Genomic DNA, 14,077 nt, shown 5'->3' with positions numbered 1-14,077 from the left:
ATACATATGTTTCTACAACTGATCAAATAAAATTAATAATACTGATGTTATAGCTTTCACTAATAAGGAAGTATTTCCAGGCCTACTTGTTAAACATTCCCTCATGGGACTGGAAGCGAGGGGATGATGTGATCTGCTTAGCTGAGCTCAAATTAGGCTTCATTGCACAGTCATGCCTGGCTCCTGGTTTCTCCACCATGATGGCCAACCTTTTTGCTATGAGGTCTTACAAAACTGTAAGTAAAGATTATGGGCTACATACAGCTATTGTTCATATAAAAATAAAATGTATTTTTAAGTTAAAAAGGAAGAATTACAATTTATATTTACACACTACATTTCATAAAGTGAATAGCCCTATGTAAAAAAAAAATGATAAATTTGATTTATGTTTGATACATTATATTCAAGGCATCCCTAAGGTGAAACTCTGGGTTACTAACCATAATTATATAATATACACATCTATTGATTTATTTTATTTATTTATTTATTTATTTATTTATTTATTTATTTATTATTTTTTTTTTAAAGTTGCAAAATGAGGCAACTTACAACTGGGCCTGTAAAAGTTCTGCTACATTGCCAGGGTGGAGCAGTTCAAACATATAACTGACAAAAAGATCATTCCTCACTAAAGTGTTACTCTTCTTGGTCTGTTACTTCTTTTCCTCTTTAATGGAGAAACTGTATAAAGAAATCTGTATTATTATCATCATTATTGTCACTATCATCATCATCACCATTATTGCCGTTGTCTTCGTAATCATTGTTTCATGTCTACCATTACTGTTATTGTCATTACTCATGTTCTTGGTGTAATCGTCACTGTATCATTGTGGGGTAGTCGGCGGACATGTTACCATGGCAAGACCATTACCAGCAAGGCTCTGGAATGGAGATGTACACAGAGACTCTGAGCCCAGCTTTTGTGGATCTTGAATTCTGGGAAACGTCATCGTAAGTTGCCGCAGCAAGATTGCATACAAGCGGTGTGCCTAACATGATTTGGTGATATATTGCAAGTTACTCGTTTTGGAAAACTAACTTGTTCTACACATTTCAGGACCTAAGTAGCAGTTATTTGTTTGATGTGTAACCAATTTATTGGTACCATAAACTAGCAGTATTAGTATAATTGTTTTGTATCATGTGATGGGAAGCATGCATTCAAAAGCTGTTTTATTCTGAACTCAAATTTAGGAGTGATGTGCTGGTACTCCTTAAAAGGTTCTGGTTATGACAGGCAGTTTTATCAACTACACAGTGATGCATATTAACACAGAATGGTGTCTGCTTTCATTTGGTGGTTGAATTTGAGAATGTAATACATTCATCTTTTATGAATGTGAAATAACAGAAAAATCTTAATAAACAAGGGTGGCTTACTCTCCTGCCCATTGTTACATTGGTTTGTCAGGGTTCCTGTGTAAAAAGCAGGCTACTAGTCTTTATGTTTTGAGTCCATTACTGTATTTTTGTGTATCATGTGTGCAGTTTAATTTTGTTGCCACTCTGTTCATCTTACTAGTCCATGTGTATTATCGTCATACATCTTCTCTGGATGGAATCATATCTGGCCTGCTTTCTACACAGTAAACTCTTCCATTGCACAAGGAATGTGGAAGCACAGTAGCCTTGTGGGTTGTGTGCTATAGGCAAGTTACTCAGGACACTTGCTGTCTCCCTCAGTCTCCAGACACGCAGGCCTGGCAGAACGACTACCTCTGTGGAACTGGATGTGAGATGTACACAGAGACCCTCTCACCAAGTTTTGTCAGCATGACATTTCCTCAGGCATCAGAGTAAGTACCAGATGATGGCCCTCAAAGAAATCAAAGCAGCAGCTTCTTCACTATTTATTATGTCTTGTTATGTTAACTCTTATACATGTGACCAGTATGAGAATAAATTGTACATTCAAGCACATATTAAACAATTGCTTTCATAATTTCATTTTTTTGCATAAATCAATACAGTATGTGTTGTCTAAAAAAAAGACAAGGCACTTCAGTTTGCTGCTCTGCTGCTCAGGAAAGTTTTAGTTGATATTATGATACATGTCAAATGAAAGCTTTAGGACTCATGGGGAACACTGTAAACATCCAACACTTAAATGCCAAAGTGGTTGCAAAGAAGAATTTCATTCTGCTAAAATTTCACCCGCTAAAAGTTTTCTTGTGAATTGGACTTACTCAAAATTTTCTCTGAAATATCTAATAATACTACAAATCATACAGCACTTGGATCATATCAATATGTACACACATGGTCATTGATGCAGGAGTTTAGATCTGTTGGTATTGTCTGTCAGATTCAGCAGAATTAAATGACGGTGTCCAGAGGCAGTAATGCAGGTTGGTGTTTGATGTTTTCTGGATGGAGTTATTGTTTTTGTACATGTAATGCTATTTCACTAACTTTAGGTGCTAAGGGTTGGAGTGCTTAATATTGCAAATATCACATTAATAACATAAATCTGTTGTAACTTCTACTAAGGATTATTTATATCTTGTCTTCACTTCTGGCTCCTCCATGGTGTAGTGGTTAACACGCCTAGCTACGAACTTGCGGGCCTGGGTTCGATCCTGGCTCGGGAAAGTTGTTGCCCAGCTCACCCAGCTGTTTTTACTTCCATTATGACAGGTTGATAAGTGGGTGCCTTGGGAAGGTAAACTGTGGTAACTTGAATGTCACTCTTGTCCTGTGTCTCGAGTTAGTGGGTTTTCACAGGCTCACAGCTTAGTGTTTGCCCCCAACTTTACCGTACGTTTCCTTCCATGCATTGAATCACCTGTTGAAATTATTAGTCCATCCCATTGATTAAAAACTAACAGATGTATGTGTTAGAGGACTCCAGGTAACAGATTTTTTCTAAATATAATCTCTTTATCGTCATGACACTATGTAAGCATTAATTTATCTTGTACATCTTGCAGACTTTGTTTCTCAAAGCTCAAGTTGCTACTTCTTGCTATTGAAGTGAAAAATGAAGAGGGTACAGACAGTAAAATTGCTATCAACCCAAAGGCAACCAAAATACAACCCAATACTCAAGGTTTCTTCATTGCTCAGTCGGCCGATGAAGTTAAAAGGTAGGTTCTCCTTTGTTTGAAAAAGAATCACTGTTTGTATATTTCATAATTTTCAGATATGATGTAGCCCACTGGATGTATGATTTAGCTGTTGGTTCAGCCTGTTATAACCCTTTAAGGTGTCAGAATTTTTACACTAATGACCTTTCATGATTCACATTATATTTCACTTTAGGGAAAAAAGTCAAACTTAGGATTACACCAGCATGATATGTGAGTTTAGCATTAGCTTTGTGAGTTTACATATGTTATCCAAAGGAATTCTCCTTTTCCTATTTTGAAAATATAATGTTTAAATTCAGTTATTATAATTATGATGAGGTCCCTTAAAATGTCTATTCTGTTTATTTTTCTATCTCAGAGCGTGGTACTACTGCAAAGCATGTCACGATGATATTAAGGACGAGACCCTCATCAAGAAGTGTAAATGTAAAAACTGTAAGTATTTCTCAGCTCATTTACTCTTAAATAATTGACATTAAAAGTGTTCATTTCATCAAAGGAAGTCAAAATTTTGTTTTGTAACTGATTTTGTTATTTTTTCTAATCCTAAAAGATAAGTTTCTTCCTGCCTGAATAATTGGTGGACGAGACTTCATAGCAAAAAAAATAATATCCTAATAACCTAAACATAATTCTTCCACAACAACATCTTTATTTGTATACCAAACTTACACAGTGGTTTTGATAATTGCTTTATTTTATTATGCACATATTTCATTAGTCAATTTAAGTTTGTAACTTTGTTCTCGTCTTCAAAATTTGATTTAAATTTCCGCTCATTTGTTTTACTTCAATGATTTTTTAACTTTGTTTATTAAAGATGAAGGTTTATTTAGCTTTATTAATATGATTTATAGTTAGAATTATTACGACATTTTCAAATTGCGTGCCAGTGTTTTCAGTTTTAACAACTATTGTAAAATATTACAAAAAAGTGTCATTAGTGACCCTGATATGTGTTCAAACTCAAGTTTATTAAGCATTGGAGGAGAAAAGTTTAATTACTTTCAGGGTGTAAAAATCTTTTACTATACTAATATATTTCAGTGATTAATATTTACTGGAGAGACAATGCCAATTCAAATTAAATTCTTTCATCTTAGCTCAGGTGTGAAAACAAAGTTATAAATAAATATTTTGTTGAGTCAAATGTCTTAACCATAAGTAATATTTACAGTACTATTTAAAGATTTAATTTTGCTTTACTTCAGTTGTTAGCAGCTTTTCCAATTATGTTCATGAAGTGAGGACAGGCTCAAGACCCAGAGTAATGCTATTTATGATAGTCATGAAGAGTTGTTTTGTTGCCTTAGACACATGGAAGGGAAATGTTGATGTGGCACAACCTGGGGAGTTTGAGGGTGAGAGCCAGAGAAAGGGACATGAATCCATAGGATAGAAATAGTGCAGGATGAGGTGTAGGCCGAGCCTAGAATACAGAAGTCCGGTTACTGATAGATAAAAAAATGTTGATTTGGTATGGTCACATTTAAAGAATCAAGAGATTTAGAGCTGTGAAATGATTCTGTATAAGTGATGTTGTTGAGGAGAGAAGATAGTGTAACCCAAAAGACATGTGGCTATGGCAAAAGACCGTGTTCAAGCATGAAATGTAAATGGAAGATGCCAGGGAGCCAGGAACCGATAGGCTGCAAGAATGTGAGGCAGAATGAATGGCATAATGAAGGAACCAAAGTTACATCTCATATTTACTTGCATGCCACCTCAGACCATGTATGGACCATTGTACATCATAATGGTGATGTACCATAACCCATATTAAAGTCACTGTTCTGTGAATATGCTGTGTGGCCCATTTCATGTGACAGACTTTCCTCAGCTATATATATATATATTGCTTTCTTTTCCTAAAGCTATCTTCTTACCTTGTATATGTAGTAAATGTGGAGTCAGTTACAATAATGGTGACTCATAGTTCAGGAAACCCTTGTTCAATCAAGCCTGAGGCTACCATAGATGACGCTGGGAGAAATGAGCATTAAGAGACTTAATTGAGTATTCAGATGACAAGAAGTGGGTAATTGAATTTTACTGTACAACGATTGATAAATTTTTTTTTTATGAACAAACCATTTTGACGGAAAAAAAATAAGGTGACGCTTTTCTCAAATTATACATGCTGACAGTTTTCTCATCTGTTCACAATTTTGATTAATGGCACTTTTCCCTTAAATTGCATCATATTATGCAGAATTTCCAGGTAAAAAGCATTTGAAAATCCATTTGCACTCATTATCATACAGTATGTCATTTACATATCATTAACAAGATGGTCAAATGTACCTTTTTGTTTCATTTTATACATTTAGTAATGATTTTTACTTCTGCTTCAATGCATATAATTCATATTTGTATACTATATTTTCCATGCTCCATAGAAAAACACAAATCATTTTCTTTGTGTAATTATGCAGGTACACAACACAGGTAATTTCAATATTACTTGTGTCCCTGCAGATAGTGTGTGACTCAAGGATTGTTTCCGGTTTATCCTTCGCAATAGACTATTAATCCCGTGATAGGCAGAAAAGGAAAGCTTAAATTTTCTCTTAAATGTTTTTAAGTACTTATTCTGGCTTAATATATTGGAATCAGAGACACATTGTTCAGTACGATAAAAGGTAAATGTAAAATAACTTCATATTTCAGTTAAATGATGTGTGTGTCCTATTTTTGTGATGTTTATTTTCACTACCAAAGCTTTTACATGTAGAATATCACTTTCTAAAGCCGCACCAGCAGCAGCAGCAGCAGCAGCAGCAGCGGTAGCAGGAGCAGTCCTGTAGCAGTCCTACTGTATCACAACTGAACTCTCATAATTTCTGTGTAGAGGCAGAGCTCATGAACACCACAAGTACACTCACTTTGTTGCATCCATTTCACAGTAGCCAACACCTCACCCCTCACCCGCAGCAGCACTATGTTCCCTCATTGCCATCTCTGACCTTCACCTAACCGGGATTTTATGGGTTTTCTGTTGGTCTAATTTTGTTGTCATTCAGGAAGGCTATTTTGGACAAATCTTTTAGGAAGCAGTGCTTCTTAGTAGTTGTATAATCATTGGGAGCTTAAAGGAATTAATGTATGTTCCGTTACTTAGTAAATCCAGCCATAAAATGAAACATGAATTCTAAATATCTCTGTCTACTTCTCATGTTCCTCATTTCTTCTGACAACTAAATTCAAATTGGTGGCTTGAGAAGAAAAGTATATTTACATAGTCTCTGTTTATCAGTCCTCTGCAAAAGGATATGATTACCATACATTAGCAAACTGGAACATACATGCCTTTTTTTGCGTATCAAGTTTACCACATTGATGGTATGGAGAGCAGTGCTCAGTGAGCCCAGAAAATGATTGGTGTTGGCTGGACGAGGCTCAGTGCTACTTACCTCCCAGACTGATATCTTGCTGCTTCAAGCAGCAGAAAATTTTACTCATTGCACTTGTGATCAGCATCTATTCACATCTAATATGGGGACAAAAGGATCCTGCCAGTGAGTACGGGGTCAACCCACATCAGGAGAGGGATTTCAGAGTCTTAGTTACATATCTTATCTCATAACCTCAAATATCATACATTGATTTCAAGGAAAATGAGAGCTAGATAGTCCCCCAAGAAGCATTTGGCCTGCAAAAAGACACATTGTCTAATGGCACACTTCAGCCAGAATTATTGCATTATCACGTTGTGATTGCCTGACCAGAATTCCTTGCTCAGTTTCAAACTGTTTCAAGCAACTAGCATTTTAGAACTTCAGCCAAGCCTTTTTTTGATGTGATGAAAGGCAATATGTGAATGAGCTGTTCATGTTTATTTATAATAAAAGGCAATATAGTGCTTAGCATTGATGCCCATTGCTATCTTATTCTTTGAGTAAGGTTTTTCGTCTTTACTGCATTGTGCTACTAAACTCTTATGTAATGCATATTCACTTGCAGAATAAATAATTTCCTTTATTTTAAAAGAGATGAAGTCATTCAAATTAATTTATGAAAATTTACTGGCTATAGATGTTGACTTGAGTTTATACCAAAGTCCGTCTCTTATATACAGAAAGTTTTCTTAAATATGTACCTTATTTTTTTCTCATTTTCTTCCATTTGTTTGCAGTAATTGGATTTTTATTGATAAAGTTTTGAAGTTTTTTTTATTTTTTATGGTATTACATAGAAGATAATTAAGGTTAACTTTATGCATTTTATTTTTTTGGTGTGGAAGTGTTGTTATGCAGAAAGTATATTTGGATCAAAAGGAAGGAAGGAAGATTTGTAAAATTAGATAAACTCGTCCTCTACTAGAGTCAGTGTGAATCATCATCTGCATTTTTTGTTCTTTCAGTTTTTCAAATGGCACTTTCTTATGCAGAAAGAGCATTGATTTTGTTCCTGATTGACTGCATCAAATATTCATAAATAACAGAATATTATGCGAAAGACTTTAAAAAATTACAATGATTTACTTAAACTTTGTTATTATTTCAGTGTTGCCATTTATTGTTAATGATATATTTGTAATTATTCCCCACCCTTGCTGCTAAAAGTTTTTAATAATAATGGTTATGAGAGGGCATATTTCAAACAATATGTATCACCCACCATAATGCCCAAGATCGATAAGTATTCTTTGGAATATGTTTCACTGTCACACCCGCCACCTCAGAGCAAGGAGGGCGAAATCTCACATCACACCCACGTACAGCCGAGAGAGGGACCACAACCCTCAACTGACACCTGGTGCTTACTTACTGCTGGGGGGGGGGCACAGATGAAAGGAGACTGTGCCTCCTCCACACTGCCCAGGAATCGAACCCGGGACTTCTTGATTGTGAGCCGAAAGCACTAACCCCTACAGTTTGGAGTGTGTGTGTGTGTTTACTTAGTTGTGATTTACAGAAAATCAGTCACATTCATCTCATCTGAGTCTCAATTGGCCAAAACTTAGCTTTAGACTCGCTTAAGTTTTTGGATTGAACAACCTGTGTGTCCAAGCTGTTCCACTGGTCAATGCAAGATGATGAGGTAAAGGGGGTGGTATTCAGGAAGGAAGTAGTGCAGGTTGAGGGGAAGATTGTGGAGGCTGGCTGAAGAGGAGGTTCTGGAGGTGAAAGAGAAAATTCTGGTGGTTCTGGAGACTGGGAAGGAAATGTGGAGACCAGTGTTGAGGGGTGGTTAAGGAGGGGGCAATGGAGGACAGAAAGATGGTTATAGAGGTTGGGAAGGAGGTTATGGGGTTAAGGAGGGGATGATGGTGGTTGAAGATGAGATTGTTAAGGTTGAGGAAGAGGTTATAGGTGGTGGTCGAAGAGGAGATTATGGGTGCCAAGTAAAAGATGGTGAAGGTCGAGGAGGGTGTGAAGATTGAGGTTGAGTGGAGGTTCTGGAGGTCAAGGAGGAGTCTGTGGGGTTTGAGGAGGGAATTTTTGGAGTTGCCAGGGAGGTTTGGGGTGGTAAGGAGGTGTGGAGGTAACGTACCTGAAGCAAACTGGCAACACACATTGTACCTATTGTGTGATATCTGGTAATCTTGGGAATAACATTTTGAATTCTTCTTTTTCTTTACTGTTGTGACATCTCTCCTCATGATTTTTTTTTTTTTTTTTCTTGGAAATGCCTGAAAAGTGCTGCAAAATGAGCACTGACAGCTTGTAAATGAAACAATACTTACTATGTTCAGCTGAAACGATCTATTCGTATTCCATACATGGTAAGGCAGTGATCTTTGCACTAAGTGTTGTGTGCAATAAGAGCATTTGTTGCTTCTTAACTTGCCGCCTGTCATGTCTGCAATCTTATATTATTACCCTGAAGCAAATCATTCACATCTCCTTTGGCTTTAAATTTTAAATGGCAACACAGAAACAAACAAAGAAAATGTGAGTCCTTTTAAAGTTGCACTTCTTGTCTTCAACATTTATAATATTATATATATATATATATATATATATATATATATATATATATATATATATATATATATATATATATATATATATATATATATATATATATATATATATATATTTTTGTGTGTGTGTGTGTGTGTGTGTGTGTGTGTGTGTGTGTGTGTTAAATGCCAAATTTAAGAAACATGTGGCTTAATGCTGGTTTGAAAATTATTTTTATTTGTGATGCACAGTGTATTTGAAGGTTTATTTATGTTATGTATTAAATTGGTTAATTTGGTCAGTAATTGGTTTACTTGTTTACTTCTTTATTAATTGTCTAAATTATTTATGTACCTGCCTAGTCTTGATATATATATATATATATATATATATATATATATATATATATATATATATATATATATATATATATATATATATATATATATATTTTTTTTTTTTTTTTTTTTTTTTCTGATACTTATCAATTCTATAATTTGCTTTCCCGTGGAGTAACACCCAACACATTGTACCAGTATTATTTTAACATTTGTTCTTCACATTATAGTTTTATGTCATTCTGTCCATCAGCATGAATGTGTAAATGCAGTGAAAACAATCCATTGAGTGTGTGTGGGTGAGTGAGTGGGTCGGGAGGCAGGGGGGGGGTGGGGGTGTGGGGGGCGTGGGTGAGTATATACACTTTCTTAATTAAGCAACTCTTTTTAAAGATTCCAGCTTTTGCATATTACTTACAGAAGACTTGTTGAACTTGCATATTTAGAATACTTTCTCAGCCATGGACTTAATTAGCAGATCTTAATGCCAGCAATAATATTTTTGTTAGTTAAAGTGTCTTCTAGCAGACACATTTTTTCCTTTAGAAGTCATAAAGTAACCATAATCTACTCTAAACACCTGTAATTAGGTATGTTTGCAGCAGATAAAACATTTTACATTATAGCTGCTTCCTAATACTCATTGTTAATTTTAACATTGCTGTACTACCACTTATGTATGCAATAGGCTAGTTCAGATGCAAATCTTAACATTGACATTTTCTTGCTGTATTTTATAACCATACTTATTGCTTAAATGCCTCTTTTTCCCCTTTTACATACTTTTTTACTTTTGTTGATTCAGTTTTTAATTCCTTCCTTGTCCTTATCCATTGTGACAAATTTGTTACTGGCGCTAATATTGCTGCAACACATGACTGTGTTACCCATCTCCCCAAGTATTTTTATGCTACCACTTAAGTCTTAAATGTAGTTCCTTGTTATGTTGAGAGGCGAATACAAATTTGCAAATAACAGTAAGAGATACATAGTTAACAGTGTAATGTGGTAGACAAGTTACAGTAAGGAAAAGCAGAAACAATAGAGACTGCGCACCCCAGAGCCATGGTGAGCATTACAGTGGCACTGTCCGTTCCCTTACAGACATCGGAAATTTGCTTCAAGCAAGCGGTTTCATGAAGAGCTTTATGCCCCTCGTGGTGGAAAGCGGGCCGGGGAGCGAGGGTAGGCCAGTGTTGCCCTCCCCACTAACAAAGTCATTGATAATACCATCAGTCTTAACAATGTCACCCCTCTCTAGAATATTCACACACAATAGATTGTCCTGAAGACTTCACCATTAGCTATAAACCCTAAGATGGTAGCTGTAGAAAAAGATACTAAGTTTCTTGTGTGTGAGTATTCACTAGTGGCGCAAATTAGTTTTGTTTTGCCAGGGTTCCATGTTGCGGCAAATAGTTCCCTCCTCCACCACGGGCTCTGCATGAACACTTGAGTTGCGACGTGACCGCTGATGCCGAGCCTTAGTTACTGCTCCAGTTTGGCCCATTGTTCAGCTCTTGTCATTAGGAGAATGAGCTTTTTGAAACAGTATTGAAGGTTCCAAGTTTCTGGTCTGGTCATTTACTAATCTGTCCTGCACCTCTCAGAAAATTGGGAAAGGGGGGCCCCTTTCATATTCCCCTTTTCATAATGTGGAGAAAGACCCCCAGGTCTTGGCCAACCAAATTGTGCACGAAAACATTATTGCTATCAAATTTTCCTTTGGCTTGCTCCCATGCATGTAATTTTGATTCTGTGGTAGAGGTGTCAGGGAGGCCTACCCAGTACTCAGGCATAGAGCTGGGTCATCCTAGGGTACTAAGTCTTCCTTTGGGGCAGCCTGATGGGGGCAAAGAGCTCCTGCCCCTGCCCCCCACTCTTCTCCCCCTCACCCTTAACCCTCACCAATACCCACCAACTCCACTAGCTCTAAAAGCATCAACTGGTGACCACATCAATCTATATGATCAAGCTGCCAATGCCATCAGTACATGCATCATATTTTAGTTACTAACAACTATAACCACTGCTAGGATTCATTGACTGTGGCTGCTGTTTGCAAGGCTGATAATAAAACAGATTGCCTTTCACACTCACATGAAGTAGAAGTGACTGATGATCATGCTAGCTTGGGTATACTTTTGTGGAGTGGTGATGCTTTGGACAGTTTGTGGGTGGGGCAGCTGGGCAGGCAGACTTGGTACCCACCTGCCTCTGTCATTGTCACTGATCCAGCTTTGGGGATGTCATGGTGTCATTGTCTAAGGCATTGTTTTAGTAGACTGGCAACACTTCAGGGGACTTCTATCTTGCAGAGTAGATATAAAAGCAGCAAATATCTTCCTCATTTAATGAGGTATAGATTTTTTGCTTGTTGCCAACTCTGAAATGATATCCTCAAAACTGAGGCCTGGGGATGGGAAATGGAGAAAAAAAATGAACCTCCAGTTGTCAAATTCATAATAGTAGGGAATCCCTCTTCAACACTAGATATTACATAGAATGAATGAGGAGGTGAGTGATGAAAGGTATGACCTGTTTTATTATCTCTATTATCTTTACTGTGGGCAATGATGCATGTTTCTCCTGCTGCCCGCACTAACTCCTGTCTTTTCTTTAGTGGCATTATTCAGGAAAGGAGTCCGCGCAGTCCAATTGGTAGGCCGAACAAGTAGGTAAAATCCTTGCGACCGTGGTGGTGATGGCCGTGTCAAATGCATGTTGCATGAATTTATTATATATCAATAATTCTACCCGTGGTGTCTCGTGTCCACAAGTTTCAGGGACTTCAGCTGTGGTACTGACTGATTCAAGATCAAACTGAAAGCTGGAAAATGAAACAAAACACTGTATATATTGACTTGTTCCATGTACTACTGTTTAACCTTTCTTCACCATTCATCACATGGAGGATGAGACAACTTCAGTGTCTGAACTAAGGAGGTGATGCAGAAGTAAAATATTTAAGTTACCCAGCTAACACATAATACAGCTTGCTTAAATCCCTGAATCTGGTGATGTTACTATTGCATGGCTCACAAAGAGAGTACAGCCAGACCTGCCCCACAGTTCGCTCACTAAACCTATGCAATTGATAAAGATTTTTATCAATTTTAAACTCCACACAGTATTCGTTACAATTTTACGTGATCTTTAAAAGTATAATCGATCAGTATGTGTGCTATCACTGGTTGTGTTGCTTCCACTAAAGTTCGCTATCAGATAAATATTAGAAATATCAAACATTTACAAGATATAAAGATAATCATTAAAATATAATAGTATGAATTATACTAAGTGTAAGCATTCTCCTATCTCTTTCCTTCTACTAATCTTCCTTCTTCTCTGTCTTCTGTGATCTTAAGGTGGAGAGGTTACCTATATACCAAGTAAGTCTACATCAGAGATATAGCCTTTTACTCACTTCTTTGGTTTTGATAGGCAAGATGCTATTAAGAACTTGTAAAGCATCAGCATGAAAAGAATTATTCTGTACTTAGATGACAGCAAATTTTTTGCTGTGCAGCATAGCAAAGCTGCAAGATATCCTGTAACAATCCTGTTGTACAAAATATATTCAGAAATTCACCTGATAGTGACTGGAACACTCACTAGTTAGTGTAATCACTGCTCAGGACAAACCTCCAACAGTATGAACTCGATGCAGTATGGCAGATCGTGGATTTCATCACTATGAAGTGCCAAAACTTTGCTGCGGTAGAAAAAATGTAACATGGCCACCATGTGGAAATCTGCGACTGCTATTTCATAGCGCCGTTGTCTACATATTCCCCAAAAAATCGTAGCAGCAGACCACACTGTAGTGGCTCAGGAAAGCAAAGGCCAGATAGTTTTGGCGGCTGGGGTGTACTATGAAATCAGCAAAGTAATGCTACAAGTCAGAAAAGTAACAGTATAATCATAGTATTGAATTACATGATTGTTTAAAATTTATGTAGATATGAGTTATCTCTATGTATGCAATTATTAAGCAATTATGCTTTATGAATCAATTGTCGATAATGTTTCATGTTAAGCCATGGAAAACTATTTTAAATACCTTGCGCATACACTGCCTACAAAACGTATTTATTTTACTCTTTGTGTGTAGCATAATTTGTACTGTCTCCATCAGTCAGTGTGGCATCAATACTTTGAGTTCTCCAAAATTTTTCATATAATTTTGGTTCCAGCTTCATTCTTAAAAAAATTGTTGAATAACAATAAGCTCACAGTATCTTGCATAATCTTTCTCTCTGGTGTTCTGAGCCCAGAATCATAATATTCTTAAAAAAAAAAAGTGTTCATTGTATATATTATAAATGTGCTGATTCTTGTTGCCAGATTGCATAAGGATACAGTACAGCACTAAAGTATACTTGGATGTAACCTCTATTTTTGGTTGATCCTTTTGCTTTGGTAGATTAATTTGACCCCCCTTGACATTCCATGCTAAAGTCTCCCCCACTAAATCATGTACCCCCAGTCTGCCCCAGCCGCCAAGCTGCATCCCCAGCATCATGCTATGAACATCCTAACCTGTGTTTTTCAATCCATATTTCTTGTTTTTTTTTATAATTTCTATTCATTGATATCTGTAGGATGGTGCCAAAGTTTTGTTTGGTGAACATTATGTTGGTCTTTTGTTGTCCTTGGTTATATTTTTGTTTTAGATATTTTGACTATATGAAATTTTTTTTTTTAGTTTTAACTGATAAGTAAATATGAT

At 36.5% G+C, this 14,077-nt stretch overlaps 1 protein-coding gene across 7 annotated transcripts in view; it reads left to right on the top strand.

Annotated features, from left to right (window-relative positions):
* LOC127003321 (calcium-activated potassium channel slowpoke-like) overlaps nucleotides 1-14,077 on the top strand; it is a 168,037-nt gene that overhangs the window by 134,172 nt on the left and 19,788 nt on the right. For 3 of the 7 annotated variants that reach the window (XM_050869820.1, XM_050869821.1, XM_050869819.1), the window contains exons 5-10: nucleotides 81-236; nucleotides 1,618-1,805; nucleotides 2,940-3,095; nucleotides 3,457-3,533; nucleotides 10,450-10,530; nucleotides 12,714-12,737. In XM_050869820.1, the coding sequence (XP_050725777.1) occupies nucleotides 81-236; nucleotides 1,618-1,805; nucleotides 2,940-3,095; nucleotides 3,457-3,533; nucleotides 10,450-10,530; nucleotides 12,714-12,737 (682 nt within the window). Of the gene's footprint in view, nucleotides 1-80; nucleotides 237-847; nucleotides 961-1,617; nucleotides 1,806-2,939; nucleotides 3,096-3,456; nucleotides 3,534-10,449; nucleotides 10,531-12,713; nucleotides 12,738-14,077 lie in introns of all 7 variants that reach the window. The other 4 variants (XM_050869822.1, XM_050869816.1, XM_050869818.1 and 1 more) reach the window with 3 other exon arrangements.

The sequence above is a fragment of the Eriocheir sinensis genome, chromosome 25 (genome assembly GCF_024679095.1).
Source record: "Eriocheir sinensis breed Jianghai 21 chromosome 25, ASM2467909v1, whole genome shotgun sequence".
NCBI classification, from domain to species: Eukaryota; Metazoa; Arthropoda; class Malacostraca; order Decapoda; family Varunidae; genus Eriocheir; species Eriocheir sinensis.
The sequence above is the reverse complement of the archived record's forward strand: the minus strand, read 5'-3'. Positions and strand labels throughout refer to the sequence as shown.